Genomic DNA, 22129 nt, shown 5'->3' with positions numbered 1-22129 from the left:
CTTATCTCTCCTTGCTATTCTTTGGAACTCTGCATTCAGATACTTATATCTTTCCTTTTCTCCTTTGCTTTTTGCTCCTCTTCTTTTCACAGCTATTTGTAAGGCCTCCCCAGACAGCCATTTTGCTTTTGCATTTCTTTTCCGTGGGGATGGTCTTGATCCCTGTTTCCTGTACAATGTCACAAACCTCCGTCCATAGTTCATCAGGCACTCTATCTATCAGATCTAGTTCCTTAAATCTATTTGTCACTTCCACTGTATAATCATAAGGAATTTGATTTAGGTCATACCTGAATGGTCTAGTGGTTTTCCCTACTTGCTTCAATTTAAGTCTGAAAACCGTTAACAGCACCAAACCCAGTCAATGGTATTTTTCCTATACAGACATACCTAAGATAAAGTGTAGTTTGCAATTTGGGCACAGTAAGAGTTGAACAACAATAACTAATGGTAAAACAGAACAACTATAACAGTGTAATTATATTACAGTTATAATAACAACAATGGTATATGACTATGGTATCTCTTTCTCTTAAAATATCTTATTGTATAAATCTAATGCCTTCACATACTGGGTGTAAATTTTAGGGTTTGAGACATAATAGCAAAACAATGTGGATTTCTTTTGCCTTCTTCACTACCTTATGGATTGAAGGTCATTTTCACCATCCATCTTGGCGACCTCAGCATATGGTTTTCTCCCCTTTTCTCACTAATTCTCACCTTTCACTTAAAGGAACCCTGCGTGGCTTCCCTGTGGCATGTCCAAACTGCCAGCATCACTCCCCTGGTGCTGTGGGGCCATTTTTAGTAAAATTATGGTCGGTAAACACAAGCCCTGGGCCCTCAGTCTGACAACCTCGGTGACTGACAGGTTCGACAGGGATAACTCACGGCCCAGGGGCCGAAGCTGAGGTGAGAAATCTCCTCAACCCTGCTCAGATGGCGCAAAATTCAAAAGTGGTCAACTGTTTACTTCTGGAACTCCCTGTTTAATATTTTCACACTGCAGCTTTCACTTTCCCTGAGACCTCGGATGAGAGGAGACTGTATATCTGTGCACATATTTGCACAAACAGAATCACACTACATGTGTCTCTGCAGTTGGCTGTCTGCCTGCAGACAGCAGCTTGTCAGCTGTTACTGAGGGTGAGCGCCCTGCTCAGGTAATTGTGGGTGTTCGCCGTCCTGCACCTACCGAAGCCCTCACTCCAGAACCAGTGCTCTGCAAGAAGAGCAACCACCACAGTGAGAAGCCCACACACCACAGCTAGAGAAAAGCCCGTGCAGCAACAACGACCCAGGTCAGCGAAAAATACATAAATAAATTATTATTTTAAAAAAAAAACCAGGCAAGCCTTTGGAGTTCTTTAAAATAAAAAACATGAACACAAAAAACAGAAGCAATTATTGAAGGCACCACTTTATCCAATGTTTCTGCACTATAGCGTCACTCTTACTGGTTAACTGCACTGCTCAAACGAAGAAGCTCTTTACTACTGGCGAGGAGCTGATCCCGCCTGCTGCTAAGGACATCTGTCCTGAACTTTTGGGAGACGCTGCAGCTCAGAAGGTGGCACGTGTTCCTCCTTGGCCAGCACGGTAACTAGACGAGCTGATGAAACAGCAGAGGGTGCTGGGCAGGACTGCTGGGGGGTGGGGGTGGGGGAGTGAATGCCCAGGGGACACAGTCCAGGCTGGCGAGTCTGCTGACGTGGGCAACACACAGCAGCGCTTCTTTCTGTGCTTTATGTTTTCCAGGAGGATGTGCAGGCGGACATGCTACCTGCACTTTTGTTGCCAGCCAACACCGCAGCCGCCGAACTGTGAAGTCTTGGAATGACTATGTATCAGGAAACGCAGGGGGTCACTGTGCGTCAGTATACACTATCGGCATATACACGGATGGAGCGGCTCCCGAGACTGGAAGGCTTTCTGGTTTCACTACTCGGTCAAAGACTTCGCTTCTGGATATGTCTACCTCCTGTGTCATCCACAGAGAACCAAACGCTGGCTAGCCAGAAAATGCCACCCAAACATCGCAGTGCTTTGCAGGATGTGGTTAAAATGACCAACCACACTAATTTACATGCCCTTAACTCACGTCTGCTGGCACAGCCCTGTGAAGAGATGAACACTGAGCACACACATCTGCTCTTGTACACAGAAGGGAGAGGGCGTTCTAAAGGCAGGGCCCTGGCCAGTCTCCGAGTTATGAGAGCCACTCCAGAGATTTCTTTTAGAAAAATTGTCACTGCTGGCAGCACATTCCTGTGACACAGAGTGGGTCCCAAACCTTGCTCACTTGTGTGACATATTCAACCTGTTCAATGAACTCATTCTGTCACTTCAGCTGTGCTCAAGTTGGCAGATAAAGCAGCTGTGTTCAGAACAAACTGGAATCACGAGGGCAACAAGTGAGGATTCGGAGTTTGGACAATTCAAACATTAGCAGAGAGTCTGAAAGAGACTGAGCCACAGCCTTCTTTCTCCCAGCTAGAGCATGATCACCTATCTCAGCTTTTCAAAGGAGTTTGAGCATTACTTTACAACCACAAAAGACCCGGGAGCTGGGAAGGAATGGACCCATGACCCATCTGTGAACAGGCCAGGTGAATCAACTTTGTCCACGCTAGAAGAAGATCAACTGCTTGAGACTGCAAATGATGGTGGCCTTAAGAGTACGTCTGATACAACTTCACATCTCCAGCCATTCTGGATTAAAGTCAAGGTGGAATATGCTGAGGTTTCTACAAAAGTACCGAAAAGCCTGCTTCCATTTCCAACATCCCATCTTTGTGAAGCAGGGTTTTCTGATAGCAACCAAAACGAGATGAAGGAGTAGACTGGACATGAGAACACACTCTGGGTGTTCCTGTCACTCCCACTGCCTCTAGATGGGACCATCCAGTTGCAGGAAAACAAGCTCAGGGTACCCACCGATTCTGCACTATGGTGAGCTGTGTGATTATTTCATTATATATCACAATGTAATACTAACAATGAAATAAAGTGCACAATAAATGTAATGCAGTTGAATCATCCCAAAACCACCCCACCCCTGACCCTCAAAAAATTGTCTTCCACGACACAGGTCCCTGGTGCCAAAAATGTTGGGGACTTGAGCATCCTGGGTACCATCATGAAATTGTTGACAGCAGCTCCTCACCGCCCACACGCTGCTGGGGGAGTCCATTTCCTTCTCCCTTCCCAGACTTGGTCCCCTGGCACCATACTCTGTTTCCCTCTGCAGGGTCTGTTTTCTCTCTTGGATTATTTTCACAGCAGGGAAAGGAAGTCTTTCACACAGGCTCTAGTAAGTCTGCTATGAAAACCAACAAGCAAACAGACTCCAAAAAGCATCCTGACCCTGTGCTCCTGTCCAAATTCCGGTCCCAGCCCTGTGGCGTCTGGGCAGGACCTCCGGGCACCACCCAGGCGTCCCCACGTTTCCTTCCATGTCCGAGGACCTCAGTGCACTGGTCCCTCCAGTGCTCATGGCCCCTCTTGTTGAAATCGCCATCAGCACCCGTAGCTGTGCGTCCTCGTCCTTCGCGAGAGACCTCCCGCAGTGGAAGCCCAAGTCGGCTGGCTCTCCCTCCCTGCCTCCTCAAACACTGACCTGCTCCACCCGCCCAGAGCCCCCCTTTGCTCCCTGGCCAGCACCTCCTTGCCCTGGTGCACCCAGGTGGGGGGTCACCCTCGGCTCAGACAGTCCATCTGGTCCTGTGCCCTGGGCCACCATCTACCTCCTGAAGCTTCCAGGACATGTCCTCACCCTGGGCAGTAGCTATACCCACACATTCCCCTCCTGGCTGTGTCCACTCGGCTGTCTAGATGGCCATCCACACAGGTCACCCACTCCCCTCTGTGCCCAACTCCCCATCTTCCCATCTCATGATGGGCCACATCGTCCACACCGGTGGAGAAGCCAAAACCCCTGGGTCTGCTGGTTGCCGTGACCCCTCGGCCCACACCTGCCCCACCACGTGGCTGTGGAGTCTGACCGCCTCTCCCTCTGTCTACACAGCCTGCTTCCCCAGTACCACCATCTTTCCTCGGGCCTGCTGCAGCACGCATCTTACTGGGCTCCCGATTACAAGCCAAACTTCGGTTTAAAAACAGAAATCGGGTACTCTGACTTTTCAGTGTAAACCTTCACAGGTGATGATTTTATGTAGAGTAACGGCCAGCTTGCCGACAGCGCCCACAAGGCCCCACATCCTGTGTGAGCTGGCCACCGCCCAGCTGCCCCCTCTGGTCCAGGACACACTCGCTGCTCCTGCGGCGACCCCCCCCCACGCCCCCACATCTGGAGCACCTTCCCCTCGGCCTTCCCAACACTTTCTCTCAGAGTTGGGACCGAGGGCAGATGCCACCCCTCAGAAAGACCTCCCGACTTCCCCCCGCCACCTCTGCTCTCTTCCAGGCTTGCTGGGGGCAAGCCCTTCCCCTCCTGGAGCATTCCTGAGCAAGGGCAGAGGCCTAGCCTGTCCAGCAAGGGTCCCCACCCAGCACCCAGACCTCTGCCTGCCCTCTAGGGGCCTCTCAGGGAACACATGGCCACTGCCCCAAAGCTCAGTGATATCCTGAGATGTTCCAGGCGCACATCCCAGGCCCGTGCTGGATGGGCTGATGACGAAGTGACCCCAAGATCCTGAGTTCACCTGTGTCTTCCTCTGTGGCTGCTAAGAAGGGGTCACACTGCCTGGATCTAGTCCTTGAGGCTCAGGTAAGTGTGTGTGTGTGTGTGTGTGTGTGTGTGTGTGTGTGTGTCTGTGAGAGACAGTGTGTGTATGTGTTTCTGTGTGTGTGCGTGAGAGACAGAGTGTGTGTGAGGTCTGGAGCTCTACACGTCTCCCTAAGCTGCAGTTTCCCCAGCCACAGAAGGGGGTGATTTTCCTAAGCACTAAATGAGATAATCCATGTAGAAATGAAGACCAGTGCCTGGTTCCTAGCCAACACAAGGAGAAAAAGTTCATTACTGTTCTTAAGCTGAAATTTTCTCAGTACCATTCTAAAATTTGATGCACAGGACAGTGACATTTAGACAGTTTCCAACCAGTAGGCCATTACATTTTTAGGGATGGTTTTGTTGAGGTTTCTGAATCTATAAGAAATTTCCTAGCCTCTGGTAACCGGCCCCATACTGTATGCTGAGAGCAACAGCAACGAGGTTCAAGAAACAACAGAGATGCCCCGAGTCTCATGGAGTAAGGAACGCAGCACCATCCTTTCCATTCAGTCATAAGAGGAGGCCAAGAGTTTGTGTGAAATTCTCTCCCATCTCATGTAATTATTCTTAGAGGTAAAAATACACCAAAATCAGGCTTTAAAAAAGCTATCGCCCTGACTTCACGGGGGCAAGGAGCAGTTTCCTACAGCGCTTTCCAGTAGGCTCTTTAATCTGGTTCCGCCCAGACCGCTCCTCCCATCTGGTTCCGCGCAGACCGCTCCTCCCATCAGCACCGGGATCTGAAGCCGGACCCGTGACCACACGTGGCCAGTGTAACTGGGGATGTTTCCCCATGTTAAGTAGCTCATGCAGGGACCCTAAAGGCAGAACAGGACTGCAGTGTGGAGGGCTGCCATGCTAAAGACCACATTCAGTGAAATCAAGTTAGAGACCATGGCATCCAGGGTCATACCCTGAAAGAGGTCTACAATTAATAAAAACAAGAATATTCAAAAATATTCAATCCTTTAACTTTCCTGTGAATGATATCCTAAGTCTTTAGTTGGTTGACAGACCTAGTACTTCAGTATGTTCCCATTCTTGATCTACCAGAGAAACTAAAAATAAGTCGGATATTTAGTGTTATAAACTTAAGTTCACGCGGCTGAAATGTTTTAAATGAAAAGGAACAAATGCTGACATCAGACGTCATTGATGAACGCCCAAGTGTCAGAACAATTTCATTTACCCATAAAGCTTCTGGGACAACTGAGGTTTGATTCACGAAGTTGGAAAGTCACGTTCATAAGAAGCTATGGGTCCCCTCTCACCCACACCCCGCACCCCTGGGTACCTTCGATGAACACCTCGGCGGAGGTGCTGTCAGAGCCACTGGAGTTGGCGGCCAGGCAGGTGTAGCGCCCCGTGTCGTCCTCGAAGGCCTCGGCAATGACCAGGGTGTGCAGGTCGCCCCCGTCCCAGAGGATCTGGATATCGGGACTGCTGTGTAGTTCACTCCCTTCACAGAACCATCTGCCGACCAACAGGAGTTGCAGGATGGGAGGGAGAGAAGGAAACGAGATGTTTACAACAACAAAGCACTAGCAAGAGGTGAGAGGCTGTATAATGAGATGCTTGTTTGATAAACAGAGACTCGAGTTCCTGATATCACTGCACACTACTACATTTGGGGCCATGAAATGCGTGGCTAGACTACTCCCTGGGTCTTCATCATAGAGCGTCTTGTAATTTCATCAACGTGGAATGAAGGAACATCATCAAGCTGGGAAAGTGCCAGTTACAAACTGAAAGGAGCACAATTCCAAGGGCCTTATAGATTTTTGTCACTAATGCCTCTCACACCTGTTACAATGTCATTTACTGTTCTCCTCTAGAAAAAAATATGAAAGTGACAAGAACATGGTACTCAAAAGATGTGATATGTCCAGGGAGACTGAGGGTCACAGCCCCGGGCAGCAGCGTGCCTGCTGAGCTGCCAGCTGGGCAGATTCATACCCCCCACACCACTGCTATTTGGAGATCTTTCCAGGGGCACACCCAGCCGTGTGGGCAGGGGCCATGGTGGTCTGTGATTCATTCTTGCCGGTCTTACCCCTTTCCATCCCCTGGGTCTATGATGTGGGAGGCGGCAAAAGACCAGACCATTTTCATGAGGGTTCCTCCTCACAAGCCGAGCACCTCAAACTCTCAACAGGATTTTTACCAAAAAATAAAATAAAATAAAATAATGAAGCTTCCCTAACCTCCCTCCCCTTCAAAATGAGATTTAAAGAAATGTGAAGGAATGTCCACCAACAACTAAAAGGATTGACAACTATCCAGTTGCATCAGATCCTAATCAGCATCAGAGATTTTCTGAGTCTGAAGCTCTAGAAAATTCTTTGGACTTGGCCTCCTTTACATGTCACTGAAGACTAGTCTTTTCTGCACTTAGACAGCATACTATAGATATCTGTCTGTATTAAATCTGAAAGCAAAGGTAATAAATTGAAGAAAGTAGGGAAAACCACTAGACCATTCAGGTATGACCTAAATCAAATCCCTTACGACTATTCAGTGGAAGTGAGAAATAGATTCAAGGGATTAGATCTGAGACAGAGTGCCTGATGAACTAAGGATGGAGGTTCGTGACATTGTATAGGAGGCAGTGATCAAGGACATCTCCAAGAAAAAGAAATGGAAAAAGGCAAAATGGTTGTCTGAGGAGGCCTTACAAATAGTTGTGAAAAGAAGAGAAGCTAAAGGCAAAGGAGAAAAGGAAAGATATATCCAGCTGAATGCAGAGTTCCAAAGAATAGCAAGGAGAGATAAGAAAGCCTTCCTCAGTGATCAGTGCAAAGAAATAGAGGAAAACAATAGAATGAGAAAGACTAGAGATCTCTTCAAGAAAATTGGAGATACCAAGGTAACATTTCATGCAAAGATGGGCTCGATAAAGGATAGAAATGGTATGGACCTAACAGAAGCAGAAGATATCAAGAAGAGGTGGGAAGAAAACACAGACGAACTATACAAAAAGATCTTCACAACCCAGATAATCACGATGATGTGATCACTAACCTAGAGCCAGACATCCTGGAATGTGAAGTCAAGTGGACCTTAGAAAGCATCACTACGAACAAAGCTAGTGGAGGTGATGGAATTCCAGTCGAGCTATTTCAAATCCTAAAAGATGATGCTATGAAAGGGCTGCCCTCAATACGCCAGCAAATTTGGAAAACTCAACAATGGTCACAGGACTGGAAAAGGTCAGTTTTCATTCCAATCCCAAAGGCAATGCCAAAGAATGCTCAAAATACCACACAATTGCATTCATCTCACATGCTAGCAAAGAATTTTGAGTAGCTCAAAATTCTCCAAGCCAGGCTTCAACAGTATGTGAACCATGAACTTCCAGATGCTCAAGCTGGATTTAGAAAAGACAGAAGAACCAGAGATCAAATTACCAACATCTGTTGGATCATCAAAAGAGCAAGAGAGTTCCAGAAAAACATCTATTTCTGCTTTTTTGACTGTGTGGATCACAACAAACTGTGGAAAATTCTTCAAGAGATGGAAATACCAAACCACCTTACCTGCTTCCTGAGAAATCTGTATGTAGGTCAAGAAGAAACAGTTAGAACTGGACATGGAACAATAGACTGGTTCAAAATAGGAAAAGGAGTACATCAAGGCTGTAGGGGAGAAGGCAATGGCACCCCACTCTGGTACTCTTGCTTGGAAAATCCAATGGATGGAGGAGCCTGCTAGGCTGCAGTCCATGGGGTCGTTAAGAGTCAGACACAACTGAGTGACTTCACTTTCACTCTTCACTTTCATGTATTGGAGAAGGAAATGGCAACCCACTCCAGTGTTCTTGCCTGGAGAATCCCAGGGACAGGGGAGCCTGGTGGGCTGCCGTCTATGGGGTCGCACAGAGTCAGACACGACTGAAGCGACTTAGCAGCAGCAGCAAGGCTGTAGATTGTCACCCTGCTTATTTAACTTATATGCAGAATACACTATGAGAAACACTGGGCTGGATGAAGCACAAGCTGGAATCAAGACTGCCGGGAGAAATATCAATAACCTCAGATATGCAGATGACACCACCCTTATGGCAGAAAGTGAAGAACTAAAGAACCTCTTGATGAAAGTGAAAAAGGAGAGTGAAAAAGTTGGCTTAAAGCTCAACATTCACAAAAGTAAGATTGTGACATCTGGTCCCATCACTTCATGGCAAATAGACGAGGAAACAATGGAAACAGTGACAGACTTTATTTTGGGGGGCTCCAAAATCACTGCAGATGGTCACTGCAGCCATGAAATTAAAAGACACTTGTTCCTTGGAAGAAAAGTTATGACTAACCTGGACAGCTTATTAAAAAACAGAGACATTACTTTGCCAACAAAGGTCCATCTAAAAGCTATGGCTTTTCCAGTAGTCATGTGTGGATGTGAGAGTTGGACTATAAAGAAAGCTGAGTGCTGAAGAATTGATGCTTTTGAATTGTGGTGTTAGAGAAGACTGTCGAGAGTCCCCTGGACTGCAAGGAGATCCAATGAGTCAATCCTAAAGGAAATCAGTCCTGAATATTCATTGGAAGGAGTAATACTGAAGCTGAAACTCCAATACTTTGGCCACCTGATACGAAGACCTGACTCATTAAAAAAGACCCTGATGCTGTGAAAGATTGAAGGCGAGAGGAGAAGGGGACAACAGAGGATGAGATGGCTGGATGGCACCATGGACTCAATGGACATGAGTCTGAGTGAGCTCCAGGAGTTGGTGATGGAGAGCGAGGCCTGTGTGCTGCAGTTCATGGGGTTGCAAAGAGTTGGACACGACTGAGCAAATGAACTAGCTGAACTGAAAGGTAATAAAACAAACCGGTTTGCTAGTACTCAGTGTATTAACCACAGAAACTATGCTAAAAAAAAAAAAAAAAAACAACAAACACACAAGCACAGGATACTTAGAAAAGAACAGCCATGACTTTGGGAATTAAAAACCATTTGAAAAACCAGCCAATTGAGCAATCATGTAATGCAAGGCATACTGCTTTTGAGGCAATTGAGAAGGGCAGTATTCCTTGATCCTGGGCAGTTGGCGGTTTCCATTTCCAAAAAGTCCTGGAGAACATTCCTGCCTAAAACCGTCTTATAGCTCCTTCCTCTTTGCTCTCTCCACAGTCACAATCCAGGTCCTCACTCCCGAGGACTGACTGTGGCTTAAGCATTGCTTGATCTGAAGTCTTCTAATTGGCCTCGTCATAGCTGGGCATGCTGAGGACTCCTCTCTAGCCCGTGTCAGGCGAGTGCATTTGACACTGCCCTGCATGAATCGTCCCCTCAACTTCAGTCTCTATGGTCTGCTTTCCTGTAACTTGGGCCCAGCTTCTTCTATCACACTCCTACAGAATCCTTCATGGATTGCTTGTCCCCTATGCAGCCCTCAAGTATTTTCTGCTTCTCCTCCCCTCTCAGGAGCTCTCTCCTCACCCTCTGTGTTCATCCCACCCTGGGGCTACTCTCCTCACAGCCAAGTGAATGGTGCCTTCAGCACACTGAAGTCTCCAGAGCACAGGCTGGCTGGATGCCCTCCGTGTGAATGGCACTGTGCTAAGTGCCAGAGGCCCTGGGAGGAGTCATGCCCCATGGACTCTGGAACCAGCCAGAGTCTAGGTATCTGTATGGCACCTCGAGTGTGCTAACCATTCATAAAAAGATAAGAACCAACTGTCAGAGGAACAATAGAGCATGAAAAAAAATGCAACAAAGATTTAAAAGAAATGACAGTTAATCACCCTGGTCAGACCTGCTCCATAGGGACAGCTCCACCAGCCACCCCAGCGGAGTGGCACCCTGATCTCGTGCAGCACACTGTCTATAGGCCCTCACCAGTCTCCCCATGGCCCTGAGCCAGGAAATTGTTTTCATGTTTTTAAAGGTTAGGAAAAACTCAGAAGAATAATAGTTTGTGACACGTGGAAGTTACATAGAGGACAGATTTAGAGTCTGTAAGTTTGAGGAAGAGAAACTAAAGAACCTCTTGAAAGTGAAAGAGGAGAGTGAAAAAGTTGGCTTGAAACTCAACATTCAAAAAAAACCTAAGATCATGGCATCCAGTCCCATCATTTCATGGCAAACAGGGAAACAATGGAAACAGTGACAGACTATTTTCTTGGGCTCCAAAATCACCACCGATGGTGACTGCAGCCATGAAATTAAAAGATGTTTGCTCATTGGAAGAAAAACAATGACTAACCTAGACAGCATATTAAAGAGCAGAAATACTACTTTGCCAACAAAGGTCTGTCTAGTCAAAGCTATGGTTTTCAAGTAGTCATATATGGATGTGAGAGTTGGACCATAAAGAAAGCTGAGCACCAAAGAATTGATGCTTTTGAACTGTGGTGTTGAAGAAGATGCTCGAGAGTTCCTTGGATAGTGAGATCAAATCAGTCAATCCTAAAGGAAATCAGTCCTGAATATTCATTGGAAGGACTGATGTTGAAGCTGAAGCTCCAATACTTTGGCCATCTGATGCGAAGAGATGACTCATTAGAAAAGACCCTGATGCTAGGAAAGATTGAGGGCAGCAGGAGAAGGGAAGGACAAAGGATGAGATGGTTGGATGGCATCCCCGACTCGATGGACATGAGTTTGAGCAAGCTCTGGGAGTTGGTGATGTACAACAGGGAGGCCTGGTATGTTGCAAAGAGTCAGACATGACTGAACGACTGAAGTTTTAGGGGCTCAGAGCCATGCCCCTGAACTCACCCAGTGTCTATGGCAGCCTTCACGCTGCAGCAACACCTGGGTCATCGGGACAGACTGCATGGCCCACAAATCCTGAAACAGTTACCATCTGGATTTTATAGGAAAACTGTGATCCCTGGGCCAGCAGCATCAGCACCATTTGGGAGCTTGTTAGAAATTCAGTATCTCTGGGGGTTCCTGAGAAAAGTAAAAACAGAGCTACCTATGATCTAGCAACCCCACTCCTGTGCATATATCCAGAGAAAGCTCTAATTCCAAACAATGCATACACTGTACCATTCACTGCAGCAATATTCACCTACTGTGAACCTAAATGTCCACCGACAGATGAATGGATAGAGAAGATGTGGTACATATATACAATGGAACGCTACTGAGTCATAAAGAAGAATGAAACAATGCCATTTGCAGCAACAGACAGACCTAGAGATAATCATACTAAGTCAGGTCAGAAAGAGAAAGACAAATACCACATGGTATCATTTGTATGTGGAATCTAAGATATGACACAAATGAACCTACCTACATAACAGAAACAGAATCGTGGACATAGAGAATAGAGCTGTGGTTGCCAAGGGGCAGGCGGTGGTAGAGGGTTGGATTTGGAGGGTGGGATTAGAAGATGCAAGCTTTTATACACGAGATGGATAAACAACAAAGTCCTACTATACAGCATAGAGAACTATATTCAATACCTTGGGATAAACCATAATGCTATGCATGCATGCTAAGTCTCTTCAGTCGCGTCTGACTCTGTGCGACCCCATAGACAGCAGCCCACCAGGCTCCCCAGTCCCTGGGATCCTTCAGGCAAGAGTACTGGAGTGGGCTGCCATTTCCTCCTCCAATGCAGGAAAGTGAAAAGTGAAAGTGAAGTCGCTCAGTCGTATCCGACTCTTAGTGACCCCATGGACTGCAGCCCACCAAGCTCCTCCGTCCATGGGATTTTCCAGGCAAGAGTACTGGAGTAGGGTGCCATTGCCTTCTCCAAACCATAATAGAAAAGAATATAAAAAATGTGTGTGTGTGTGTGTGTGTATATATATATATATATATATATTTACACACATATAACTGAATCACTTGACTGTACAGCAGAAATTAACACAACATTAACATACTTCAATACAAAGTTAAAAAATAATAACTAAATTTAAAACAATACAGAATCTAGAACCTCACCCCAAACCCATTGAGACAACTTGGATTCTGGCGATTCACACACACATAAGGGGTGGAAGTTCTGGTCTGCCACGAGTGGGCCATGCCAGCCCGATCACAAGGCCCCGGCTCTCCCCTGAGGGGCCACGCTTCTTGAGCACAGACACCAAACTGCGTGTCTTAATCTCTGACCCTCTGCACACAAGTGCCCATGAAACTGTATTGCTTCTCCCTTCTCTACAATGCAAAATGTATAGCATTATTCACTTGGCAACTGATATTATATCATTTCCTACCCTCTGTGTTCTTTATACCATTATCTGAGGCCTAATACATTTATGGCTTACTTTCCCATCTAGAAAATGGACTATTTTTCACTAATCCATAGAGTACTGTCACAGTCACAGCATCCTGGCAAAAGACTAAGAACATTTAGTCTTCTTTAAAGACGAGTTAACAGTCGAGTCTGTTGATTCCATTTTGACCTTAAAGTCACCCTCCATTAAATTCTTGTTGCTAGCACAGCTTAAACTACAGCGTAAATACACAAAATCGGTGCAACAAAGGTGTGTGAGGGGGTGGGGAGATACAGCCCAGGTGTGACACTCGGTCCCCTCACCACCCCCCAACCCCGTCCTGAGGCAGAGGTCACTAAGGGTTACAGTGTCCTCAGCCAATGAAACTAAGGATGACAGTGTCCTCAGCCAATGAAACTAAGGATTACAGTGTCCTCAGCCAATGAAACTAAGGATTACAGTGTCCTCAGCCAATGAAACTAAGCATTACAATTTCCTCAGCCAATGAAACTAAAGATTACAATGTCCTCAGCCAATGAAACTAAGGATTACAGTGTCCTCAGCCAATGAAACTAAGGATTACAGTGTCCTCAGCCAATGAAACCAAGTGCCTTGTGGTGGCCCCTCTCATAGCAACCGAGGTGCAAGTCTGCAATGAAACACCCCTGCCATCCTCACCTCGGTCTCTTTCTAGAAAATACACTGGTTTTCCTCCAGATCCTGAAACCGCCTCTCTTCATTACGAGGAGAGGGTGGACAGAGGGCTAGGTGCAGAGGCAGCCTATGGACACGTGACCTGTGCTTAGCGCCTACTTGGGGAGCATTCCATTGAAGGACGTCTGCATGTTTTCTCATCCCGTTTCTAACACCTGGAAGCCACTTACTCAGTGGACAGGACAGTGTACTGGGAAATCAAATCCGACTATCTACACACCCATTCTGTACCTCCAAGTCTCAGCTTCCGGCATACTACTAAGCTGCTAGTATAAATGGGTAAAACATTCCATATGATCTCACAGTTAGGATGAGGAGATGACAGAAAATTTGGGAGCTGTGATAGCTTTTAAGAGCTTATCTGATACAAATTAATGGAAAGAGCATGAATCTTTATTAACTGCCTATTACATGCTACATGCTTCACAAACATGGCCTGGTTTTATCTGCCATCAACCTTGTGAAGTGGTTTGTTACTGTACTGAAGATTCAGGCAGCTCCCATTTACCCATAGAACACTGACAATTAAACAGACAAATGTGTGTTTCAACTGTGTCTTTCATTGTCTTCAAACTTTTAGTTTCCTCTTTCATCAAGCTTTTAAAACTATGGATAGAAACAAGCTGTAATAAAGTTTCCTGGTTCTTCCTCTAATCTTGATGGAGTCACTAAGCAGCTATGTAATTGCTACACCACAGCTGCTGAGGAGCGAACCTTGAACCTCAGTGAACATGGTAAATCCCCAATCAAAAGTATTTAGACTTGCTCAAGTCAGACTAAGCCAGTTGAGACCGGCTGTCAAACTCTAAGGCCATAAACAGGGTATGAAAATAAGCCTGTATTAATTAGGAATAAAATGTAAACAGGCTAGCAGATGCAATCTCACTCATTCATTCCCTCATCAACCAATTATTAATTCAACGAGCAAAGGGCTCCCTGCACTTAAATTCCAACATAGAAGCTGACCACGGTATAGACGAATAGATCTGATAGACAGAGTGCCTGAAGAACTATGGACAGAGGTTTGTGACATTGTACTGGAGGCAGTGATCAAGATCATCCCCAAGAAAAAGAAATGCAAAAAGGAAAAATGGTTGTCTGAGGAATCAAGGCTATGGTTTTTCCAGTAGTCATGTATGGATGTGAGAGTTGGACTGTGAAGAAGGCTGAGCACGGAAGAATTGATGCTTTTGAACTGTGGTGTTGGAGAAGACTCTTGAGAGTCCCTTGGACTGCAAGGAGATCCAGTCCATTCTAAAGGAGATCAGTCCTGGGTGTTCTTTGGAAGGAATGATGCTAAAGCTGAAACTCCAGTACTTTGGCCACCTCATGCGAAGAGTTGATTCATTGGAAAAGACTCTGATGCTGGGAGGGATTGGGGGCAGGAGGAGAAGGGGATGACAGGGGATGAGATGGCTGGATGGCATCACCGACTCGATGGACATGATTTTGGGTGAACTCTGGGAGTTGGTGATGGACAGGGAGGCCTGGCATGCTGCAATTCATGAGGTTGAAAAGAGTCGGACACAACTGAGCGACTGAACTGAACTGAGGAGGTCTTACAAATAGCTGTGAAAAGAAGAGAAGCTAAAGGCAAAGGAGAAAAGGAAAGATATATCCATCTGAATGCAGAGTTCCAAAGAATAGCAAGGAGAGATAAGAAAGCCTTTCTCAGTGATCAATGCAAAGAAATAGAAGAAAACAATAGAATGGGAAAGACTAGAGATCTCTTCAAGAAAATTGGAGATACCAAGGCAACATTTCATGCAAAGATGGGCTCAATAAAGAACAGAAATGGTATGGACCTAACAGAAGCAGAAGATATTAAGAAGAGGTGGACAGAGTGCTTGAGCAGGTGCTGCCGCCGCTAAGTCACTTCAGTCGTGTCCGACTCTGTGCGACCCCATAGACAGCCAGGCTCCCCTGTCCCTGGGATTCTCCAGGCAAGAACACTGGAGTGGGTTGCCATTTCCTTCTCCGATGCATGAAAGGGAAAAGTGAAAGGGAAGTTGCTCAGTCGTGCCCGACTCAGTCGTGTTGAATTCTTTGTGACCCCAGGGACTGTAGCCCACCAGGCTCTTCTGTCCACGGGATTCTCCAGGCAAGAATACTAGAGTGGGTTGCCATTCCCTTCTCCAGGGGATCTTCCCCATGCAGGGACTGAACCCTGGTCTCCTGCACTGCAGGCAGATTCGTTACCACATTCGTTAGCCATCAGAAAAGCCCGAAGGTTCATTATAGCTTCTCACGTATAGATTCAGCTTGTTCTGGGGCTCTGCAACCCCCACTCCCCACCCCCGTGGCGCTAATGGTAAAGAACTTGCCTGCCAATGCTGGAGATATAAGAGATGCAGGTTCAATCCCTCGGTTGGGAAGATCCCCTGAAGGAGGAAACGGCAACCCACTCCAGTATTGCCTGGAGAATCCCATGGACAGAGGAGCCTGGTGGGCTACAGTCGATGGGGTCGCAGAGTCAGACACGACTGAAGCAAAGAATGCAAGGGACGAGCTAAGTAGTGAAGTCCCTCGTGGGATTTTTCCACCTGGAGGACTGAACAGATTCATCTTGCTCTGGATAGAATACTTGGGCTGAAATTAATCTATTAGAGACGGGATTATATTGATGGACTTGTTTCCTTTTTACTCAAAAAGGATTATAATCCATAGGAAAAAAGAATTGCAGTAATTAGAGCTTTGTAAAATGGCATGTTTCTTCATATTATTCTGTGCTGGGATTTTGAAATCAACAATGTTTTAATATACAAATACCCGTATATTTCTTTTTGTTGCAAAATGTCTTTTTTCCAGCCTAAACATGGGACAGTGCCAGAAATTCAAGGTTCCTCTTATGGCACTGCAGGATGTGGGAGGACTGAAATTTGAGAAGGTGTTTTACGCAGAAAAGCTTATATTTAATTGTTCACTTTCTACGTTTCAAGGGGAGGTGAGCTGTAAGCCTGACTTGGCCTGAGATGATGCTGGCAGAGAGGGCCTGCATGTGACTGCAGCCCTGGGAAGCCTCTGCTTGGGAAGGCAGTGGGAGGAGGATAAGTCACATCAGGGGCACTGCAGCTGCTTCTGAGCGGGCGCTGCCTTTGGGGACCACCAGTCGTTTCCGTCTTGGACAGCATAAGGCTCACCTCCCCCGTTTCCTGCCCTTCTGCCCCGGGCACCTGGCAGCCAGCCTCAGAGCGGCACACTGCAGCTGGCTGTACGTCTGGGAAAGCTCAGAACACCGGTCCTCCGAGACTGAGGAACAGTGCTGATCTTTATGACAATAAATCCAACTGCTAAATGAGAGGAACTAACAAATCCACTGGCCAAGCAGAGTTTATATTTCTCGGCATGGGAGATGATAGTTTATGTTAAAAAAACCCACATATGGCACCACTCAACTTCCACACTGACTAGTATCTATTCTAATACTATCACTTAAAAGGAAATATATGTTTTAGGGACTGATGGTTTTTTTGGGTTTTCTTATTTTTTGTACCACACTAATGTGTCATGGAAATTTTCTGCATCCTGAATTTTAAACATGTGGTTTTTAAAAAGAACAAATTTGACTTATTAAACTTACAAAGTCTCATCAGTGGATCTTGACTAATACCCTCCAACTCGGACAAGGAAAACGGTAACTCTCTGAAGTCAGTTAATTAAAACAATGATAGCTTATGAAATACAAACCTTTAAAAATGGTTGAGTTATCATTTTCTCCTCATAAGGCAGTTTCCTTAGGCTCAAGGGGAAGACAAGTTATGCTCAAAGATTTCTGCTTTGCTTCTCAACTCCACTGATCTGTACTTTTCAGAAAAGTGTGTGGTGACCATGTGTGTGTGGTTGACTGCTCAGCTGTGCCCAACTCTTTGGGACCCTATGGACTGTAGCCCGCCAATCCTCTGTCCATGGAACTGTCCAGGCAAGAATACTGGCGTGAGTTGCCATTTCCTCCTCCTGGGGATCTTCCTGACCCAGCGATCAAGCCTGTGTTTCCTGCATTGCAGGCACATTCTTTACCCTGAGCCTCTTGGTAAGCCCGTCTGTGGTGACCACATGCTGGCCAATCGGGCCCACAGCAGTCCCTTCAAAGCGCAAGCAGCCACACGGCCTTGTGGAAGCGCGTGTTGGGAGTAAACCAAGGAACCAGTTTCCTTAATGCTAACAGAGTGGAAATCAAGGGTGGGGAAGAGCTCAGAGACAGGAGTGGTTCAGCAATGACTCTGTTTTCCAGGAGCCCTTGCTCCCTAAGGAAGGGCAGTGCTCTGCCCTAAGGTGGAGAATCACCAACACGGAACCAGCAACCTCTACCCAAGACAAACCTCGCTCATGCTGAGCTCACAGGCAGGCTGGCCGCAGACATCCCATTTTATACGTCTTCAGTTAAGCAGCAATTAACTTTTACAGAGCATTTTTTGTCTTGTCACCAAAGATTTCTTAATTCTTTACATGTGTTCACATGAACCGCAAGACACACCATGTTTATTCTGTCGAGTGGATTTATAGGCAGACCAAAGTGAAGTTAGTCCTTGGCTAAATTTACTATGGCTATAATTTCATGACCGCCTAGCTCGAGGGCCAACAGCTAAATCTGTGTGGACAACAGATGTACTTTAACCTTATGGTCCAAAAGACACCAATAAATAGATTGATGTCTTGAAATTCAAAGCACAGGAAATGATAAAATAGATTCTGAACCGAAACCAGACTCCAATCGAACAATTCTTACCTCTAATCATCACTTTGTCTCCCAAGATGGGAAGATTAAAATAGAGGAGGACCAAAGAGCTCAGATAAAACAGAACCTAGAGAATGATCTGACCTTGTCTTGTTCTGACCGTGACAGGTCGCCTCACGTCTGGATGCTGTGTGCAGACAGATGTTTAATCACGGTCCTGAGACACAACTATGAACAGGCAAGTGGGATCCACACCAAGTCTGTGCGCTGCCAGGAGCTGTTAAACTCTCAGGCTGCTTCTAATCAGTTCCACACTGTGGAATTAGTAAGAGGCTTAGGGTTGGCAGGCTGCAGTCCAGTTCTGGTTCCACCTGGTCCACAGACCAGCCCAGCTGAAGGAGACCCAGACCTCCTCTCTTTGGGGCTGAGTTTCCTTGTCTGGGTCTCCTCCTAGGTGTCCCTAGAAACTAGTTCTGCCGCCAGCGGGCAGATACCGTTGAAAAGGATTCTGGGGCCAAATAGGTTTTTAGATCACCGGGGTTAACGGAGTTCAACATCTGTCTTCACTACAGAACTTCTTAGAACTCTGGGCCGATGTGCACTTTCCAGACAGAAAGACGGTCATCCTACTGGACCACAGAACACACGCTCTGAGAATCAGGCCGAAGGACCAGCGTGACATGGACACAGAAAGGGCTGAAGTGTCACTCGGTTCCCCACTAACTCTCCGATAGTGACATGAGGAACAAGAAGGAAGAGAGGCCCCCAACCCTCCTGTTGCTCATTCACAAATTCCCAGCTGAGAAAACAGGTTCATCCTCAGCAGTTGTCTATGCAAGCACAAAGCTCAGCATGACCCAACAGGTTGCTTCAGAGCTACCTGCCTGGTAACTCGTGCTGATGTTCCGAGCCTGGGAGCCCGGGCAGGAGACGCCTCACCAGACCCAGAGGAGCAACCTCAGCTGGTTCATGCTGCAGGGCCATGGGCAGTCGGTACCTGTCACTGCATCAGGGCTGCATTCTGGAGGGAATACAGCGGGAGGCAGTTTATGAGAAGCACATGGTGCTTCTGGAGCAGGTCCATTCCACACAAGGATTGTCTCAGAATTAGGAGACCCTGAGGACTAAGACCAAGGTCAGCACAGGGCAGCCAGCCCTCCCGCGTCCTTGACTCCACCCAGAACAGGTCACCCCACTCCCACAGGGCCTGGAGTCGGTGTCTGACGAACAAGGCCATGAAGACTCTCCCCCGGCAGGGGCACAGGCCTCCCAAGGTCAAGGTCCAGGAGCTGTCACCCCTGCTCACCCCAGTGTCTGACACGTGCCTGAGCTTCTGGCCTTGATGGTGCTGAGGGGCGGGGGGTGCTCCTCTTTGGAAACACTGCACCTTTAGGGGAGAAAGACCTTCCTTCTCTCTCTCGTCCCCAAGGAGCCTCAGCCAGATGGGGGAGGCAGCCTCCCGCACCTTGAACCTTATTCCAGCCTCCAGAACCTCCAAGAGGCCAACGTGCACCTTGAGGGGCCTCGGACACATGGAAAGCAGAGTGCGTGTGAGTTAAGTTCTTGTGCACACGGGCCTGGCAGGGACCCTATGCACATGTGGGCCTGCAAGGCAAGCTTTTCTGGGGTACCCTTGGCAAGGCCACCTGCCCCACATCCCAGTGCCGACCCTGGAGCTCACCCTGCGTGCCTTCCAGCAGTGTATGCGGAGGCCAGCTTACAGGGAAACAGTCAGGTCATGAGAGGTCAGCAGTGTAGGAGCTCAGTGCTCACAGGTCAGCTTGCGGCCTGTGCCTGCCTCCCATCTCGTAACGCAGACCAGGATGCCTTGGTCATACACATACACATACACACACACACACACACACCCTAACCACTGTCAACCACACAGCCACAACCACCACACACAATCACAACTATGCACACACAAAACCTGCACACACAATCACAGTACTCACAGCCACAAACCCATACACAAGCACACACACTTGTACACACTCACAACTATACACACACACTACACACAACCACTACACACACAACCACACACACACAACCACACATACTCATATACAACCACTCACAAGCACACACACAACCACAAGCACTACACATACAAACACACATATACAACCACACACATTTGTACAGAACCACACACATGACCACATTACCACACACAGTCATACACAACATACACACATAACTGCACATACACACACAACCACAATACACAACCACACACACTCATACACAACCACTCATAAGCACATACACAACCACACATTCACAGAAAACCACATATACATAACCACACACACTCATGCACAACCATACATACATAACTACACATACACACATATACAATCACATACCACTCTGGATTAAGCATCAGACACACACCTGGAATGGACTTTGGGGAAGAGCCTTCCACCCCCGGAAACACCGTGTCAGTTACCTGTCTGCTCCAGCCACACTGGTGACCCCTCAGGAGTAACTGCCCTCCTCCACCAAGCTGGAACGAATACTGCCTCAGAGTCTGCAGAGTTCTGTTCTCCGGGAGCCCCAGCCCAGCTCCAAGCTGGTGGAGCTGCTTCAGGGCGGGCCGGCCACACCTCATTTTATGTGGCTATCTGAACAACGAACAAAGTGGCAGGTTCCACTGCAGTGGTTTTCAGAGCAAATTACTGGCAGCAGGCATTTCATTCCAACAGGCTACATGTATCAAAAATGTTAAAATTAATGTTAGGCTTGGATACAGACTAGAATCCTTCTCTTTGAAAAACAGATAGACTTTTAGAATGAAAAAGCTTTCAGACAGTTAGAGCCCCTCAGCCACCATTAGCCCCATGCTATATTCAACCATGTAGAGTTTATACTCTGCCTGTCCCAAAGCTACTGTGATCACACAACATGCAGTTTGTGAAAACCAGCTTCAAAAGCAGTTTTTCCAAGTGCTTGGCAAAAGACAAATCAAAACGAAAACTAAAACCAGTATGAGGTATTGGTTGGGGGAGGGAACAAGGCTTCAGCATACGATATTTACTAGTTACAGAACATGGTAACAGTTCCTTTGCTTACATAGCAAATAAATATGCGTGCTTTGCAGTTAAAACCTGTCACTGCTGCTAAGGCCTCCGTGTGTGTGCTGCACAGGACACACTGTGCTCTTTAACAGTGTCCTGGAGACTGGTCGTGTGCCGGATTCTGGTTCTCAGAGCCAGGACATGACTGGGCCATCAGGAGCACGTGACCTCCGGCTCCTGAGAATTGCGTGAGACAGGAAGAGTGACCAGAGGCCCACTCTGTCCCTTCAAGTCTGTACTTCATGAGAAAGCCCTTCCTCGCTACCTAGCATCCTAGTGATTCATCCACACTGAGGAGACAGGAGCTCACCACGCGCCGCAGACAGGTGCAGGGTCTGTCAGTCAGTCCATCAGTTCAGTCGCTCAGTCATGTTCAACTCTTTGCGACCCCATGGACTGCCGCACGCCAGGCCTCCCTGTCCATCACCAACTCCCAGAGTCCACCCAAACCCATGTCCATTGAGTCAGTGATGCTATCCAGCCATCTCATCCTCTGTCGTCCCCTTCTCCTCCTGCCCTCAATCTTTCCAGCATCAGGGTCTTTTCAAATGAGTCAGCTCTTCGCATCAGGCGGCCAAAGTATTGGAGTTTCAGCTTCAGCATCAGTCCTTCCAATGAACACCCAGGACTGATCTCCTTTAGGATGGACTGGTTGGATCTCCTTGCAGTCCAAGGGACTCTCAAGAGTCTGCTCCAGCACCTGAGCTACACGTGAACGCTGTGTCACACTCATGTCTCC

The 22129-nt window shown here is 47.2% G+C and overlaps 1 protein-coding gene across 5 annotated transcripts in view; it reads right to left on the bottom strand.

Moving 5' to 3' along the window:
- Positions 1–22129, bottom strand: part of PALLD (palladin, cytoskeletal associated protein) — a 369451-nt gene that overhangs the window by 205728 nt on the left and 141594 nt on the right. For all 5 annotated transcript variants that reach the window (XM_061424893.1, XM_061424891.1, XM_061424892.1 and 2 more), the window contains exon 3: positions 6030–6208. In XM_061424893.1, coding sequence (XP_061280877.1) covers positions 6030–6208 — 179 coding nt within the window. The remainder of the gene's footprint in view (positions 1–6029; positions 6209–22129) is intronic.

The sequence above is a fragment of the Bos javanicus genome, chromosome 8 (assembly GCF_032452875.1).
Source record: "Bos javanicus breed banteng chromosome 8, ARS-OSU_banteng_1.0, whole genome shotgun sequence".
Lineage (NCBI taxonomy): Eukaryota > Metazoa > Chordata > Mammalia > Artiodactyla > Bovidae > Bos > Bos javanicus.
The sequence above is the reverse complement of the archived record's forward strand: the minus strand, read 5'-3'. Positions and strand labels throughout refer to the sequence as shown.